The 12,723-nt window shown below is 42.4% G+C and overlaps 1 protein-coding gene across 1 annotated transcript in view; it reads left to right on the top strand.

The window, feature by feature from the left end:
- LOC120058113 (interleukin-1 receptor accessory protein-like 1-B) overlaps nucleotides 1-12,723 on the top strand; it is a 286,616-nt gene that overhangs the window by 5,523 nt on the left and 268,370 nt on the right. Inside the window, exon 2 of the mRNA XM_039006588.1 lies at nucleotides 2,383-2,668. Coding sequence (XP_038862516.1) covers nucleotides 2,383-2,668 — 286 coding nt within the window. The remainder of the gene's footprint in view (nucleotides 1-2,382; nucleotides 2,669-12,723) is intronic.

Here is a 12,723-nt window from a genome sequence, read left to right on the forward strand (position 1 = left end):
CTCTCTGAAGGAGTCACTGAGTGTACGACTGTTTTCCTCTCTGAAGGAGTCACTGAGTGTACGACTGTTTTCCCCTCTGAAGGAGTCACTGAGTGTACGACTGTTTTCCTCTCTGAAGGAGTCACTGAGTGTATGACTGTTTTCCTCTCTGAAGGAGTCACTGAGTGTATGACTGCTTTCCCCTCTGGCTAAGTAACTGAAGGAGTCACTGGGTGTATGACTGTTTTCCCCTCTGAAGGAGTCACTGAGTGTATGACTGTATTCCCCTCTGACTGAGTCACTGTGTATAACTGTATTCCCCTCTGACTGAGTCACTGTGTATAACTGTATTCCCCTCTGACTGAGTCACTGTGTATAACTGTTTTCCTCTCTGGCTGAGCCACTGTGTATAACTGTTTTCCTCTCTGGCTGTGTCACTGAGTGTATGACAGTTTTCCCCTCTGACTGAGTCACTGTGTATAACTGTATTCCCCTCTGACTGAGTCACTGTGTATAACTGTTTTCCTCTCTGGCTGTGTCACTGTGTATAACTGTTTTCCTCTCTGGCTGTGTCACTGAGTGTATGACAGTTTTCCCCTCTGTCGGAGTCACTGAGTCACTGAGTGTATGACAGCACACACACACAAACCTACGAAACACACAACGATTTAGCATCTACAGAGGTCACATTGATGAAATGTGTACCCAGATGTAGAATTATCTTGCTCAGTGCACAGTATGGGTAGTGTGTTTCTCACATTTTGTTTACATGGTTCCTGAGTAAGGAGGAGGGGACTAATGATGGCAGGGTATAAGAAACATGTTTAACTTCTTATGGCTGCAGGGGCAGTATTGAGTAGCTTGGATGAAAGGTGCACAGAGGTGCCCATAGTAAACTGCCTGCTCCTCAGTCCCAGTTGCTAATATATGCATATTATTATTCATATTGGATAGAAAACACTCTGAAGTTTCTAAAACTGTTTGAATGATGTCTGTGAGTATAACAGAACTCATATTGCAGGCAAAAACCTGAGAAAAAAATCCAAACAGGAAGTGGGAATTCTGAGGTTGGTAGATTTTCAACACAGCCTCTATTGAACAAACAGTGGGATATGGATGAGTTTGCACTTCCTACGGCTTCCACTAGATGTCAACAGTCTGTAGAACCTTGTCTGATGCCTCTACTGTGTTGTGGGGCCGAAGGAGACAGGAAATAGTCAGGTCTACCATGACCTGGCCATGCTCTGACCATGCTCGTTCACATGAGAGGGAGCTATGTTCCATCGCACATCTGAAGTCAATGTAATTCTCCGGTTGGAACGTTATTCAAGATTTATGTTAAAAACATTCTAAAGATTGATTCAATACATCGTTTGACATGTTTCTACTGACTGTTACAGAACTTTTGGACATTTCGTCTGCTTTTAGTGAACGCGCTTCCTGAGATTGGATTTGTTTACCAAACACGCTAACAAAAATAGCTATTTGGACATAAATGATGGACATTACCGGAGAAAACAAACATTTCTTGTGGAAGTGGGAGTCCTGGGAGTGCATTCTGACGAAGATCAGCAAAGGTAAGTGAAGATTTATAATGCTTTTTATGAGATTTGTTGACTGCACAATATGGCGGGTAACTGTATGGCTTGCTTTTGTGGCTGAACGCTGTTTTCAGATTATTGAATATTGTGTTTTGCCGTAAAGCTTTTTGAAATCTGACACAGTGGTTGCATTAAGAACAAGTGTATCTTTAATTCTATGTAAAACATGTATCTTTCATCAAAGTTTATGATGAGTATTTATGTTATTTGACGTGGTTCTCTGCAATTTCTCCGGATATTTTGGAGGCATTTCTGAACATGGCGCCAATGTAAACTGAGGTTTTTTGGATATAAATATGAACTTTATCGAACAAAACATATATGTATTGTGTAACATGAAGTTCTATGAGTTTCATCTGATGAAGATCATCAAAGGTTAGTGATTAATTCGATCTCTATTTCTGCTTTTTGTGAATCCTGTCTTTGGCTGGAAAAATGACTGTGTTTGTCTGTGATTTTGCGGTGACCTAACATAATCGTTTGTGGTGCTTTCGCTGAAAAGCCTATTTGAAATCGGACACGTTGTTGGGATTAACAACAAGATTACCTTTAAAATGGTATAAGATACATGTATGTTTGAGGAACTTTAATTATGAGATTTCTGTTGTTTGAATTTGGCGCCCTGCACTTTCACTGGCTGTTGTCATGTCATCCCGTTAACGGATTACAGCCTTAAGAAGTTAATTCTGTCTATTCACCATACCACGCCCCCAATAGTTGACGGTTGTACGGACTGGTCAATAGAATATAATCACATCCTAATTGTCTCTATCTCTCTCTGTCTCTCTTTTTCCTTCCATAGTTGACGGCTGTACGGACTGGTCGGTGGACTACCTGAAGTACCGTGTGTTGAAGGGGGAGCCGGTGAGGCTGAAGTGTGCCCTGTTCTACGGCTACATCAGAGCCAACTACAGCCAGGCTCAGAGCGTCGGCCTCAGCCTCATGTGGTACCGCAGCTCTGGCCTGGGCCACGGAGACTTTGAGGAGCCCATCTCCTTCAACGGCGTGCACATGAGCAAGGAGGAGGACGCCATCTGGTTCAGACCGGCCGACCTGCAGGACGTGGGCCTCTACTCCTGTGTGCTACGGTAAGACAGGAGGGACATAGTCTACTCTAGTCTACTCCTGTGTGCTACGGTAAGACAGGAGGGACATAGTCTACTCTAGTCTACTCCTGTGTGCTACGGAAAGACCTAAGAGACCGTAGGAATATTAGAAATAAAGTAAGACATTAGAGACAGTAGGGATAGTAGAGATACAGTAAGACATTAGAGACAGTAGTGATACTATATATACAGTAAGACATTAGAGACAGTAAGACATTAGAGACAGTAGGGATAGTAGAGATACAGTAAGACATTAGAGAGAGTAGTGATACTATAGATACAGTAAGACATTAGAGACAGTAAGACATTAGAGACAGTAGGGATAGTAGAGATACAGTAAGACATTAGAGACAGTAGTGATACTAGAGATACAGTAAGACATTATTACTCTCCTTCACTCGTTCCCTCTCTTAGACTAAAAACATCATTTCTAAGGCCAGAACACTGACAATGTTCTCTACAGTACTGTGCGTGTAGGTGTATGACGCTAGACAAGCAGATAACCTGCATTATGAAATTCAAAGCATGTTCTCCAGTGTTTTAAAGTGTTAAACAGCCTCAGGCTTGGTATGTTCAAATGTAGTGCATGGGAGGATTCAAGAGTTATCCAGTACCCTAATCAGAGAAGCACTTTGGAGATTTGCAGCTGAGCTGAAATCAATTATATTTTTGTTCGAGGGTAAGCTTCACAAATTTTATCACACATGACCCAAACACTTCATCCAAACAGCTGTGCTAGGAAAAGAGAAATAGTGAGAGAGGGAGAGAGAGAAAGAGGGTGTGAGAAAATAGGGAAAGTGAGAGAGCGAGAGAGTGAGCGAGAGAGACATGTACAAAACATTAGGAACACCTACTCTTTCCATAACATAGACTGACCAGGTGAATCCAGGTGAAAGCCTATGTATGATCCCTTATGTCACTTGTGCTTCTGTCCCCAACCAAGGAGCGCCTACAGCAGCACCTAGATCTTCTGCACAGATTTTGCCAGACCTGGGCCCTGACAGTAAATCTCAGTAAGACCAAAATAATGGTGTTCCAAAAAAGGTCCAGGCGTAAGGACCACAAATACAAATTCCATCTAGATACCGTTGCCCTAGAGCACACAAAAAACAATCAATCAATCAATCAATCAATCAATCAAATGTATTTATGAAGCCCTTCTTTCATCAGCTGATGTCACAAAGTGCTGTACAGAAACCCAGCCTAAAACCCCAAACAGCAAGCAATGCAGATGTAGAAGCACGGTGGCTAGGAAAAACTCCCTAGAAAGACCAGAACCTAGGAAGAAACCTCGAGAGGAACGAGGCTCTGAGGGGTGGCCAGTCATCTGGCTGTGCCGGGTGGAGAATATAACAATACGTACCTCGGCCTTAACATCAGCGCCACAGGTAACTTCCACAAAGCTGTAAACGATCTGAGACACAATTCAAGAAGGGCCTTCTATGTCATCAAAATGAACATAAAATTCAATACACCAAATTGAGACTCTGCATGCAGAATTCTGCAAAAATATCCTCTGTGTACAACGTAAAACACCAAATAATGCATGCAGAGCAGAATTAGGCCGATACCCACTTATTATCAAAATCCAGAAAAGAGACGTTAAATTCAACAACCACCTAAAAGGAAGCAATTCCCAAACTTTCCATAACAAAGCCATCACCTACAGAGAGATGGACCTGGAGAAGAGTCCCCTAAGCAAGCTGGTCCTGGGGCTCTGTTCACAAACACAAACAGACCCCACAGAGCCCCAGGACAGCAACACAATTAGACCCAACCAAATCATGAGAAAACAAAAAGATAATTACTTGACACATTGGAAAGAATTAACACAAAAACTGAGCAAACTAGAATGCTATTTGGCCCTAAACAGAGATTACACAGTGGCAGAATACCTGACCACTGTGACTGATCCAAACTTAAGGAAAGCTTTGACTTTGTACTGACTCAGTGAGCATAGCCATGATAGTTCTCAAGAGATGACAGGCTATGTGCACACTGCCGACCAAAGGAGCTGGAAACTGAGCTGCACTTCGTTGCCTGCCAAATGTATGGCCATATTAGAGACACAAATTTCCCTCAGATTACACAGACCCACAAAGAATTAAAAAAATAGATCAAATTTTGATAAACTCCCATATCTATTGGCTGAAATACCACAGTGTGCCATCACAGCAGAAATATGTGTGACCTGTTGCCACAAGAAAAGGGCAACCAGTGAAGAACAAACACCATTGTAAATACATACCGTATATGTTTATTTATTTTCCCTTTTGTACTTTAACTATTTGCACATCATTTCAACACTGTGCAGTGCATTCGGAAAGTATTCAGACCCCTTGACTTCTTTCACATTTTGTTACGTTACAGCCTTATTCTAAAATTGATTAAATTGTTTTTTTCACTCATCAGTCCACACACAATACCCCATAATGACAAAGCAAAAACTTTTATTTAACATTTTTGCAAATGGTTAATTAATACGTAACTGAAATATAACGTTAGCATAGGTATTCAGACCCTTTACTTAGTACATTTTTGAAGCACCTTCGGCAGGGAGTCTTCTTGATTATGATGCTACAAGCTTGGCACACCTGTATTTGGTTTCTCCCATTCTTCTATGCTGATCCTCTCAAGCTCTGTCAGGTTGGATGGGGAGCGTCGCTGCACAGATATTTTCAGGTCCCTCTGGAGATGTTCGATCTGGTTCATGTCCGGGCTCTGACTGGGCCACTCAAGGACATTCAGAGACTTGTCCTGAAGCAACTCCTGCGTTGTCTTCGCTGTGTGCTTAGGCTTGTTATCCTGTTGGAAGGTGAACCTTTGCGATGTCCTGAGTGCTCTGGAGTAGGGTTTTATCAAGGATCTCTCTGCACTTTGCTCCGTTCATCTTTGCCTCGATCCTGACTAGTCTCCCAGTCCCTGCTGCTGAAAAACATCCCTACATCATGATGTTGCCACCACCATGCTTCACCGTAGGGATGGTGCCAGGTTTCCTCCAGACGTGACACTTAGTATTCAGGCCAAAGAGTTCAATCTTGGTTTCATCAGACCAGGGAATCTTGTTTCTCATGGTCTGAGACTTTAGGTGCCTTTTGGCAAAATCCAAGTGGGCTGTGCCTTTTACTGAGGAGTGACTTCCGCCTAATCCTCTACCACAAAGGCCTGATTGGTGGAGTGCTGCATAGATAGTTGTCCTTCTGGAAGGTTCTCCCATCTCCACAGAGGAACGCTAGAGCTCTGTCAGAGTGACCATCGGGTTCTTGGTCACCTCCCTGACCAAGGCCCTTCTCCCCCGATTGCTCAGTTTGGCCAGGCGGCCAGCTCTAGGAAGAGTCTTGGTGGTTCCAAACTTCTTCCATTTAAGAATGATGAAGGCCACTGTGTTCTTGTGGACCTTCAATGCTGCAGAAATGTGTTGTTACCCTTCCCCAGATCTGTGCCTCGTCACAATCCTGTCTCGGAGGCCTATGGACAATTCCTTCAACCTCATGGCTTGGTTTTTGCTCTGACATGCACTGTCAACTGTGGGACCTTATATAGACAGGTGTGTGCCTTTCCAAATTATGTCCAATTTTTGAATTTACCACATATGGACTCCAATCCAGCTGTAGAAACATCTCAAGGATGACCTTTGGAAACAGGATGCAACTGAGCTCATTTGCGAGTCTATAGTAAAGGTTCTGAATTCTTATGTAAATAAGGTATTTATGTTTGCTTTGTCATTAGACGGTATTGTGTGTAGATTGCGGAGGATTTTGTGTTAATTTAATCCATTTTAGAATAAGGCTGTAACGTAACAAAGTGTGGAAAAAGTCAAGGGGTATGAATACTTTCCGAAGACACTGTATATAGGCAAATGTCTTTAGTCTTTATTAAACTTTTGTGAGTTTAATATTTACTGTAAATGTTTTATTGTTTATTTAACTTGTGTTTAATATCTATTTGACTTGCTTGGCAATGTAAACATATGTTTCCCATGCCAATAAAGCCCATTGAAGTGTATTTAGAGATATTCCTCCATTCCACTGCTACTCATGCAGTCAATATCCCCACATTAATGGTTGTTTTTTTTGTCTCCAAGTTTTGCTCAGTGATTGATGATCATATTTATAAAGGCGAGACTCAGATACAGACACAGGAGGCAGATGGTTGGCGTCTTAGATGCTTATTGATCCAAAAAGGAGTAGGCAAGAGAATGGTCATGGACAGGCAAAAGGTCAAAACCAGTTCAGAGTCCAGGAGGTACAGAGTGGCATGCAGGCTCGAGGTCAGGGCAGGCAGAATGGTCAGGCAGGTTGGTACAGAGACCAGAAACAGGCAATGGTCTAAACCGGAAGGACTAGCAAAAAGAGAATAGAACAGGCAGTAGCACGGGAAAAAGACGCTGGTTGACTTGGACATACAAGACGAACTGGCACAGAGAGACAGGAAACACAGGGATAAATACACTGGGGAAAACAATTAACACCTGGAGGGGGTGGAGACAATAACGAGGACAGGTGAAACAGATCAGGGTGTGACAATATTGTATAATAAAAGCCTGCTCAGAATTTCAATTATCACTTAAAGTTTGACTGTTAGCGTAGGAGATTATAATGGGGATCGAATCATCTATCTGCAGAGTATATAGTCCTACTATATTATTGTGCATTGGAGTTATGCTGCTATATTGAGTTGGCTATATCTAAACGTAGATCAATCCTTCAGTGGAGAAAGTACAGCTTTGCATTAAAACCTTCCAGATGTTATTCCCTGGAAGGAGATATGGACGTGCACAGGATCATTGAAGCGTTTAGTGTGTGTGTATGTGTGCGTGTGTGTGCGGGTGTGTTTGTGTGTTAGCCCCTTTGTCCTTAGCCATCTGAAACCTAACTTTTCCCATCAGTGTGTGTAGGTGACTACATAACATTCATGTTCTCTCTCTCTCTCTCCCTCTATCTCTCTCCCTCCCTCTCTCTCTCTCTCTCTCTCTCTCTCTCTCTCTCTCTCTCTCTCTCTCTCTCTCTCTCTCTCCACCACTTTATATTGGTGTCATTGTCCATTTGGAAGACCCATTTGCGAACAAGCTTTAACTTCCTGACTGATGTCTTGACATGTTGCTTCAATATATCCACATCATTTTCTTTCCTGATGATGCCATCTTTTTTGTGAAGTGCACCAGTCCCTCCTGCAGCAAAGCACCCCCACAACATGATGCTGCCACCCTCGTGCTTCACGGTTGGGATGGTGTTCTTCGGCTTGCAAGGCTCCCCCTTTTTCCTCCAAACATAATGATGGTCATTATGGCTAAACAGTTCCATTTTTGTTTCATCAGACCAGAGGACATTTCTCCAAAAAGTACAATCTTTGTCCCCATGTGCAGTTGCCAGACTGTAGTCTGGCTTTTTTCTGGCGGTTTTGGAGCAGTGGCTTCTTCCTTGCTGAGTGGCCTTTCAGGTTATGTCGATATACGACTCGTTTTACTGTGGATATAGATACTTTTGTACCTGTTTCCTCCAGCATCTTCACAAGGTCCTTTGCTGTTGTTCTGGGATTAATTTGCACTTTTCGCACCAAAGTATGTTCATCTCTAGGAGACAGAACGCGTCTCCTTCCTAAGCGGTATGATGGCTGCGTGCTCCCATGGTGTTTATACTTGCGTACTATTGTTTGTACAGATGAACGTGGTACCTTCAGGTGTTTGGAAATTGCTCCCAATGATGAACCAGACTTGTGGAGGTCTACAATTTTATTTCTGAGGTCTTGGCTGATTTCTTTTGATTTTTCCATGATGTCCGCACAAATGGAGAATGACCACAAGCATACTTCCAAAGTTGTGGTAAAATGGCTTAAGGACAACAAAGTCAAGGTATTGGAGTGGCCATCACAACGCCCTGACCTCAATCCTATAGAAAATTTGTGGGCAGAACTGAAAAAGTGTGTGCGAATAAGGAGGCATACAAACCTGACTCAGTTACACCAGCTCTGTCAAGAGGAATCGGCCAAAATCACCCAACTTATTGTTGGAAGCTTGTGGAAGGGTACCCTATTACTATTATTCTGGCATTTCACATTCCTAAAATGAAGTGGTGATTCTAACTGACCTAAGACAGGGAATTTTTACTAGGATGAAATGTCAGGAATTGTGAAAAACTGAGGTTAAATGTATTTGGCTAAGGTATATGTAAACTTCCGACTTCAACTGTATATCTTTCTCTCTCTCTTGCCATCTCTTGCTCTCTCTCTCTTTCTTGCTCTCTCTCTCTTGCTCTCTCTCTCTCTTGCTCTCTCTCTTTCTTGCGCTCTCTCTCTTGCTCTCTCTCTCTCTCTCTCTCTCTTGCTCTCTCTCTCTCTTGCTCTCTCTCTCTCTTTCTTGCTCTCTCTCTCTCTCTCTCTCTCTCTCTCTCTTGCTCTCTCTCTTTCTTGCGCTCTCTCTCTTGCTCTCTCTCTCTCTCTCTCTCTTGCTCTCTCTCTCTCTTGCTCTTGCTCTCTCTTGCTCTCTCTTGCTCTCTCTTGCTCTCTCTCTCTCTCTCTTGCTGTCTCTTGCTCTCTCTTGCTCTCTCTTGCTCTCTCTTGCTCTCTCTCTCTCTTGCTCTCTCTTGCTCTCTCTTGCTCTCTCTCTGTATATATATGTAAATGAGAGCTTTAACCTCTATTGTTTTCTCTCCTTTAAACACACCCTCCACCTCTGTAGTCCTTGCATGTGTCTCCCTCTGAATGAATTCACCACCTCTCAAATGATCCTGTGTCTATCAGTGTTCTGCCTGTGTGTTTCCCTGCTATGATTACTCTGAGAATGTACGTACGTGGTGGATAATTATGTGCAGAGAATGGAAGCTGACGCAAGTGGGAGACTAATGCCAGCTGTGTTGAAGTAAAAAAAAGCATTTGACAGACAAAGTGTCGACCCCCGACTGTCCATCAATCAAACACCACACTGACACGTTCCCACAATCCCGCAGTGCTAACCCCAGCGTGAATATTTAACAGGTAGAGAGAGCTCCCTCATTGCCTCCCCTTAGACTCCAGGAATCCAATTGGCTCAGGTGTCTCTCCCTCAGTGATAATCTCCTTCCTGATGTCAACATTTATACCTCAGAGGCCCTCAGGCCGTGTGTGCGTGTCACTGTGTCTTTCTGTCTCCCTGTGTGTGTGTGTGTGTGTGTGTGTGTGTGTGTGTGTGTGTGTGTGTGTGTGTGTGTGTGTGTGTGTGTGTGTGCGTGTGCGTGCGTGTTTAGGCAATATAAAAAAACTTTTCTTTTAAAATAACAACATCATAGCGTTATATAACATCTGCTTACAGTTTCCAATCGAATGCTACCTTGTCCTATTCTCAGCTAGCTCTATCCCAGCCTGCCTGCTTGCTCTATCCCTGCCAGCCTCAGCTGTGTGTGTTTTATGGTCTGGAGGTCAGGGGTTTCTCTATGGGAGAAGTGACTCTCTTATTACTTCCATAACCTGACTACATCATATGAAAGCCTGCCATTTAGCCTGAATGGAAGCGTCTGGCCAGCAGTAAAGGTAATGTAATAAAATGCTCCTGTACCAACTAGTCTAACGTCAGAATTAGACGTTCATCCATGTTCTTCAAACGTCAAATTTTGAAGTTGTTGCAAACGTCAAATTCTGAAGTGTTTAAGGTTGAGTTTAGGCATTAACTTCTAATTTTAGGGTTATGGTTAAGTTTAGGCATTAGCTCAGTAATCTTAAGGTTATGCATTATCTCTGAATGGTTAAGGTAAGGGTTAAGGTTATGCATTATCTCTGAATGGTTAAGGTAAAGGTTAAGGTTTGGGCTTAAAGCTAAAATCAAAAAAATATATATATATATCGCTAGATTTTGAACTTGTTTACGCACATTCGCCATCCTCGTCCACGCCACGCTAGCAAAACTGAAACCTACTTGAAGGTAACAGCTCTCACTTTTGCCCCTAGTGGCCAGTTTCCACGTCATCTCCGGACATCCTCAGACTTGGATGGACGTCGAATACTGACTTGTATTACGGGTGACATGATTGCCTGGTCACATACAGACAGAGATTGGGGGGGGTTATTGAGCAATAACATGTAGTAAATATCTCTGGGATATCATACAATACACACACACGACACACACACATACACACACACACACAAACTACACACACTACACTACACACCGTTCTCATGAAGCCACCAACATTTCCTCTGACCTGTAAAAGCCATGGCATTTATTGAATGAGAATGTCAGCAATTCATTATTTCTGTACAGATGACCACTGTGTGATGCGAACCTACAGTATGTTATAGTGATCAGGTATTTCACTTATAAGAAATGTCTTGCTGCGTTTTGTAAACACAGATCTGAAATGCTTCTTATTGTAATTTCTACCCAGCATCAGATACATTGTATGCTTCAGTTCCACTTCTCCACTCAGATGAGAATTCAGAAATGTACATTCTATCAGCAAACAGATCTGACTGATGTGGAGCTACTTTTCTCCTGTACTTTTCTCTTTAAATCCTACTTTTCTCCTGTAATTTTCTCTGTAAATCCTACTTTTCTCCTGTACTTTTCTCTTTAAATCCTACTTTTCTCCTGTAATTTTCTCTGTGAATCCTAGTTTTCTCTGTGAATCCTACTTTTGTCCTGTACTTTTCTCTGTGAATCCTAGTTTTCTTCGGTAAAATGCAGACAAAAAAGGGAAACATTAGCAAATGTAACTGGCTACATTCCTCCTGTTATATATATTAGAAATATGACAGCCATGCATTGTTTTTGCAAAAAAGAACTTGCTAGCCAAATAGCATTGCATTTCTGAAAATGAAGCTATTTGATGTCTTGCACTAATGTATTTTCTGTGAAGGAAAACTATAGTTGCACGCCCCTGATCACTATTAAATAAAAAAACACTGTTGACTTTCATTATAAAACGCAGGTGAAATGGTTTATAACATTTTTTTTATGGTCTGCGTCTTGAAAATGCAGATTTTTGAACGCTAACATGAACCCTGGTAATGCCACTGCTTTCCTCCTAAGACTCATTATGAAGGAAAGTAGACAAGGAAAGTTAGTCACTTCACTGTATTGAGACCCATCCTACAGTATGTCAATGCCACAGACCACAGTGAAGGAAAGGAGATGAAAGCAGGAAGCCATTTGAGTGTATTGAGACAGTCTACAGACTTCCTCCAGTGCTGTCAGAGTGCTATTACATCACTGGGATGACTAAGCAGGTTCCTTTCCTCTCTTGGTCTGTGTGTGTGTGTGTGTGTGTGTGTGTGTGTGTGTGTGTGTGTGTGTGTGTGTGTGTGTGTGTGTGTGTGTGTGTGTGTGTGTGTGTGTGTGTGTGTGTGTGTGTGTGTGTGTGTGTGTGTGTGTGTGTGATTCTTCAAAGTAGCCTCCCTTTGCCTTGATGACAGCTTTGCACACTCTTGGCATTCTCTCAACCAGCTTCATGAGGTAGTCACCTGGAATGCATTTCAATTAACAGGTGCATTTCAATTAACAGGTGTGCCTTTTTAAAAGATAATTTGTGAAATTTCTTTCCTTCTTAATGCATTTGAGTCAATCAGTTGTGTTTTGATCAGTTGTGTTGTGACAAGGTAGGGGTGGTATAGCTCTATTTGGTAAAAGACCAAGTCTAAAAAAAGACCAAGCTCAAATAAGCAAAGAGAAACGACAGTCCATCATTGCTTTAAGACATGAAGGTCAGTCAATCCGGAACATTTCAAGAACTCTTCAAGTGCAGTTGCAAAAACCATCAAGCGCTATGATGAAACTGGCTCTCATGAGGACCGAGTAACCTCTCCTGCTGAGGATAAGTTCATTAGAGTTAATAGCATCTCAGACTGCAGCCCAAATAAATGCTTCACAGAGTTCAAGTAACAGACACATCTCAACATCAACTGTTCAGAGGAGACTGTGTGAATCAGGCCTTCATGGTCGAATTGCTGCAAAGAAACCAATACTAAAGGTCACCAATAAGAAGAAGAGACTTGCTTGGGCCAAGAAACACGAGCAATGGACATTAGACTGGTGGAAATATGTCCTTTGGTCTTATGAGTCCAAAGTT

This window comes from Salvelinus namaycush, chromosome 13 (assembly GCF_016432855.1).
Source record: "Salvelinus namaycush isolate Seneca chromosome 13, SaNama_1.0, whole genome shotgun sequence".
Taxonomy (NCBI): Eukaryota; Metazoa; Chordata; class Actinopteri; order Salmoniformes; family Salmonidae; genus Salvelinus; species Salvelinus namaycush.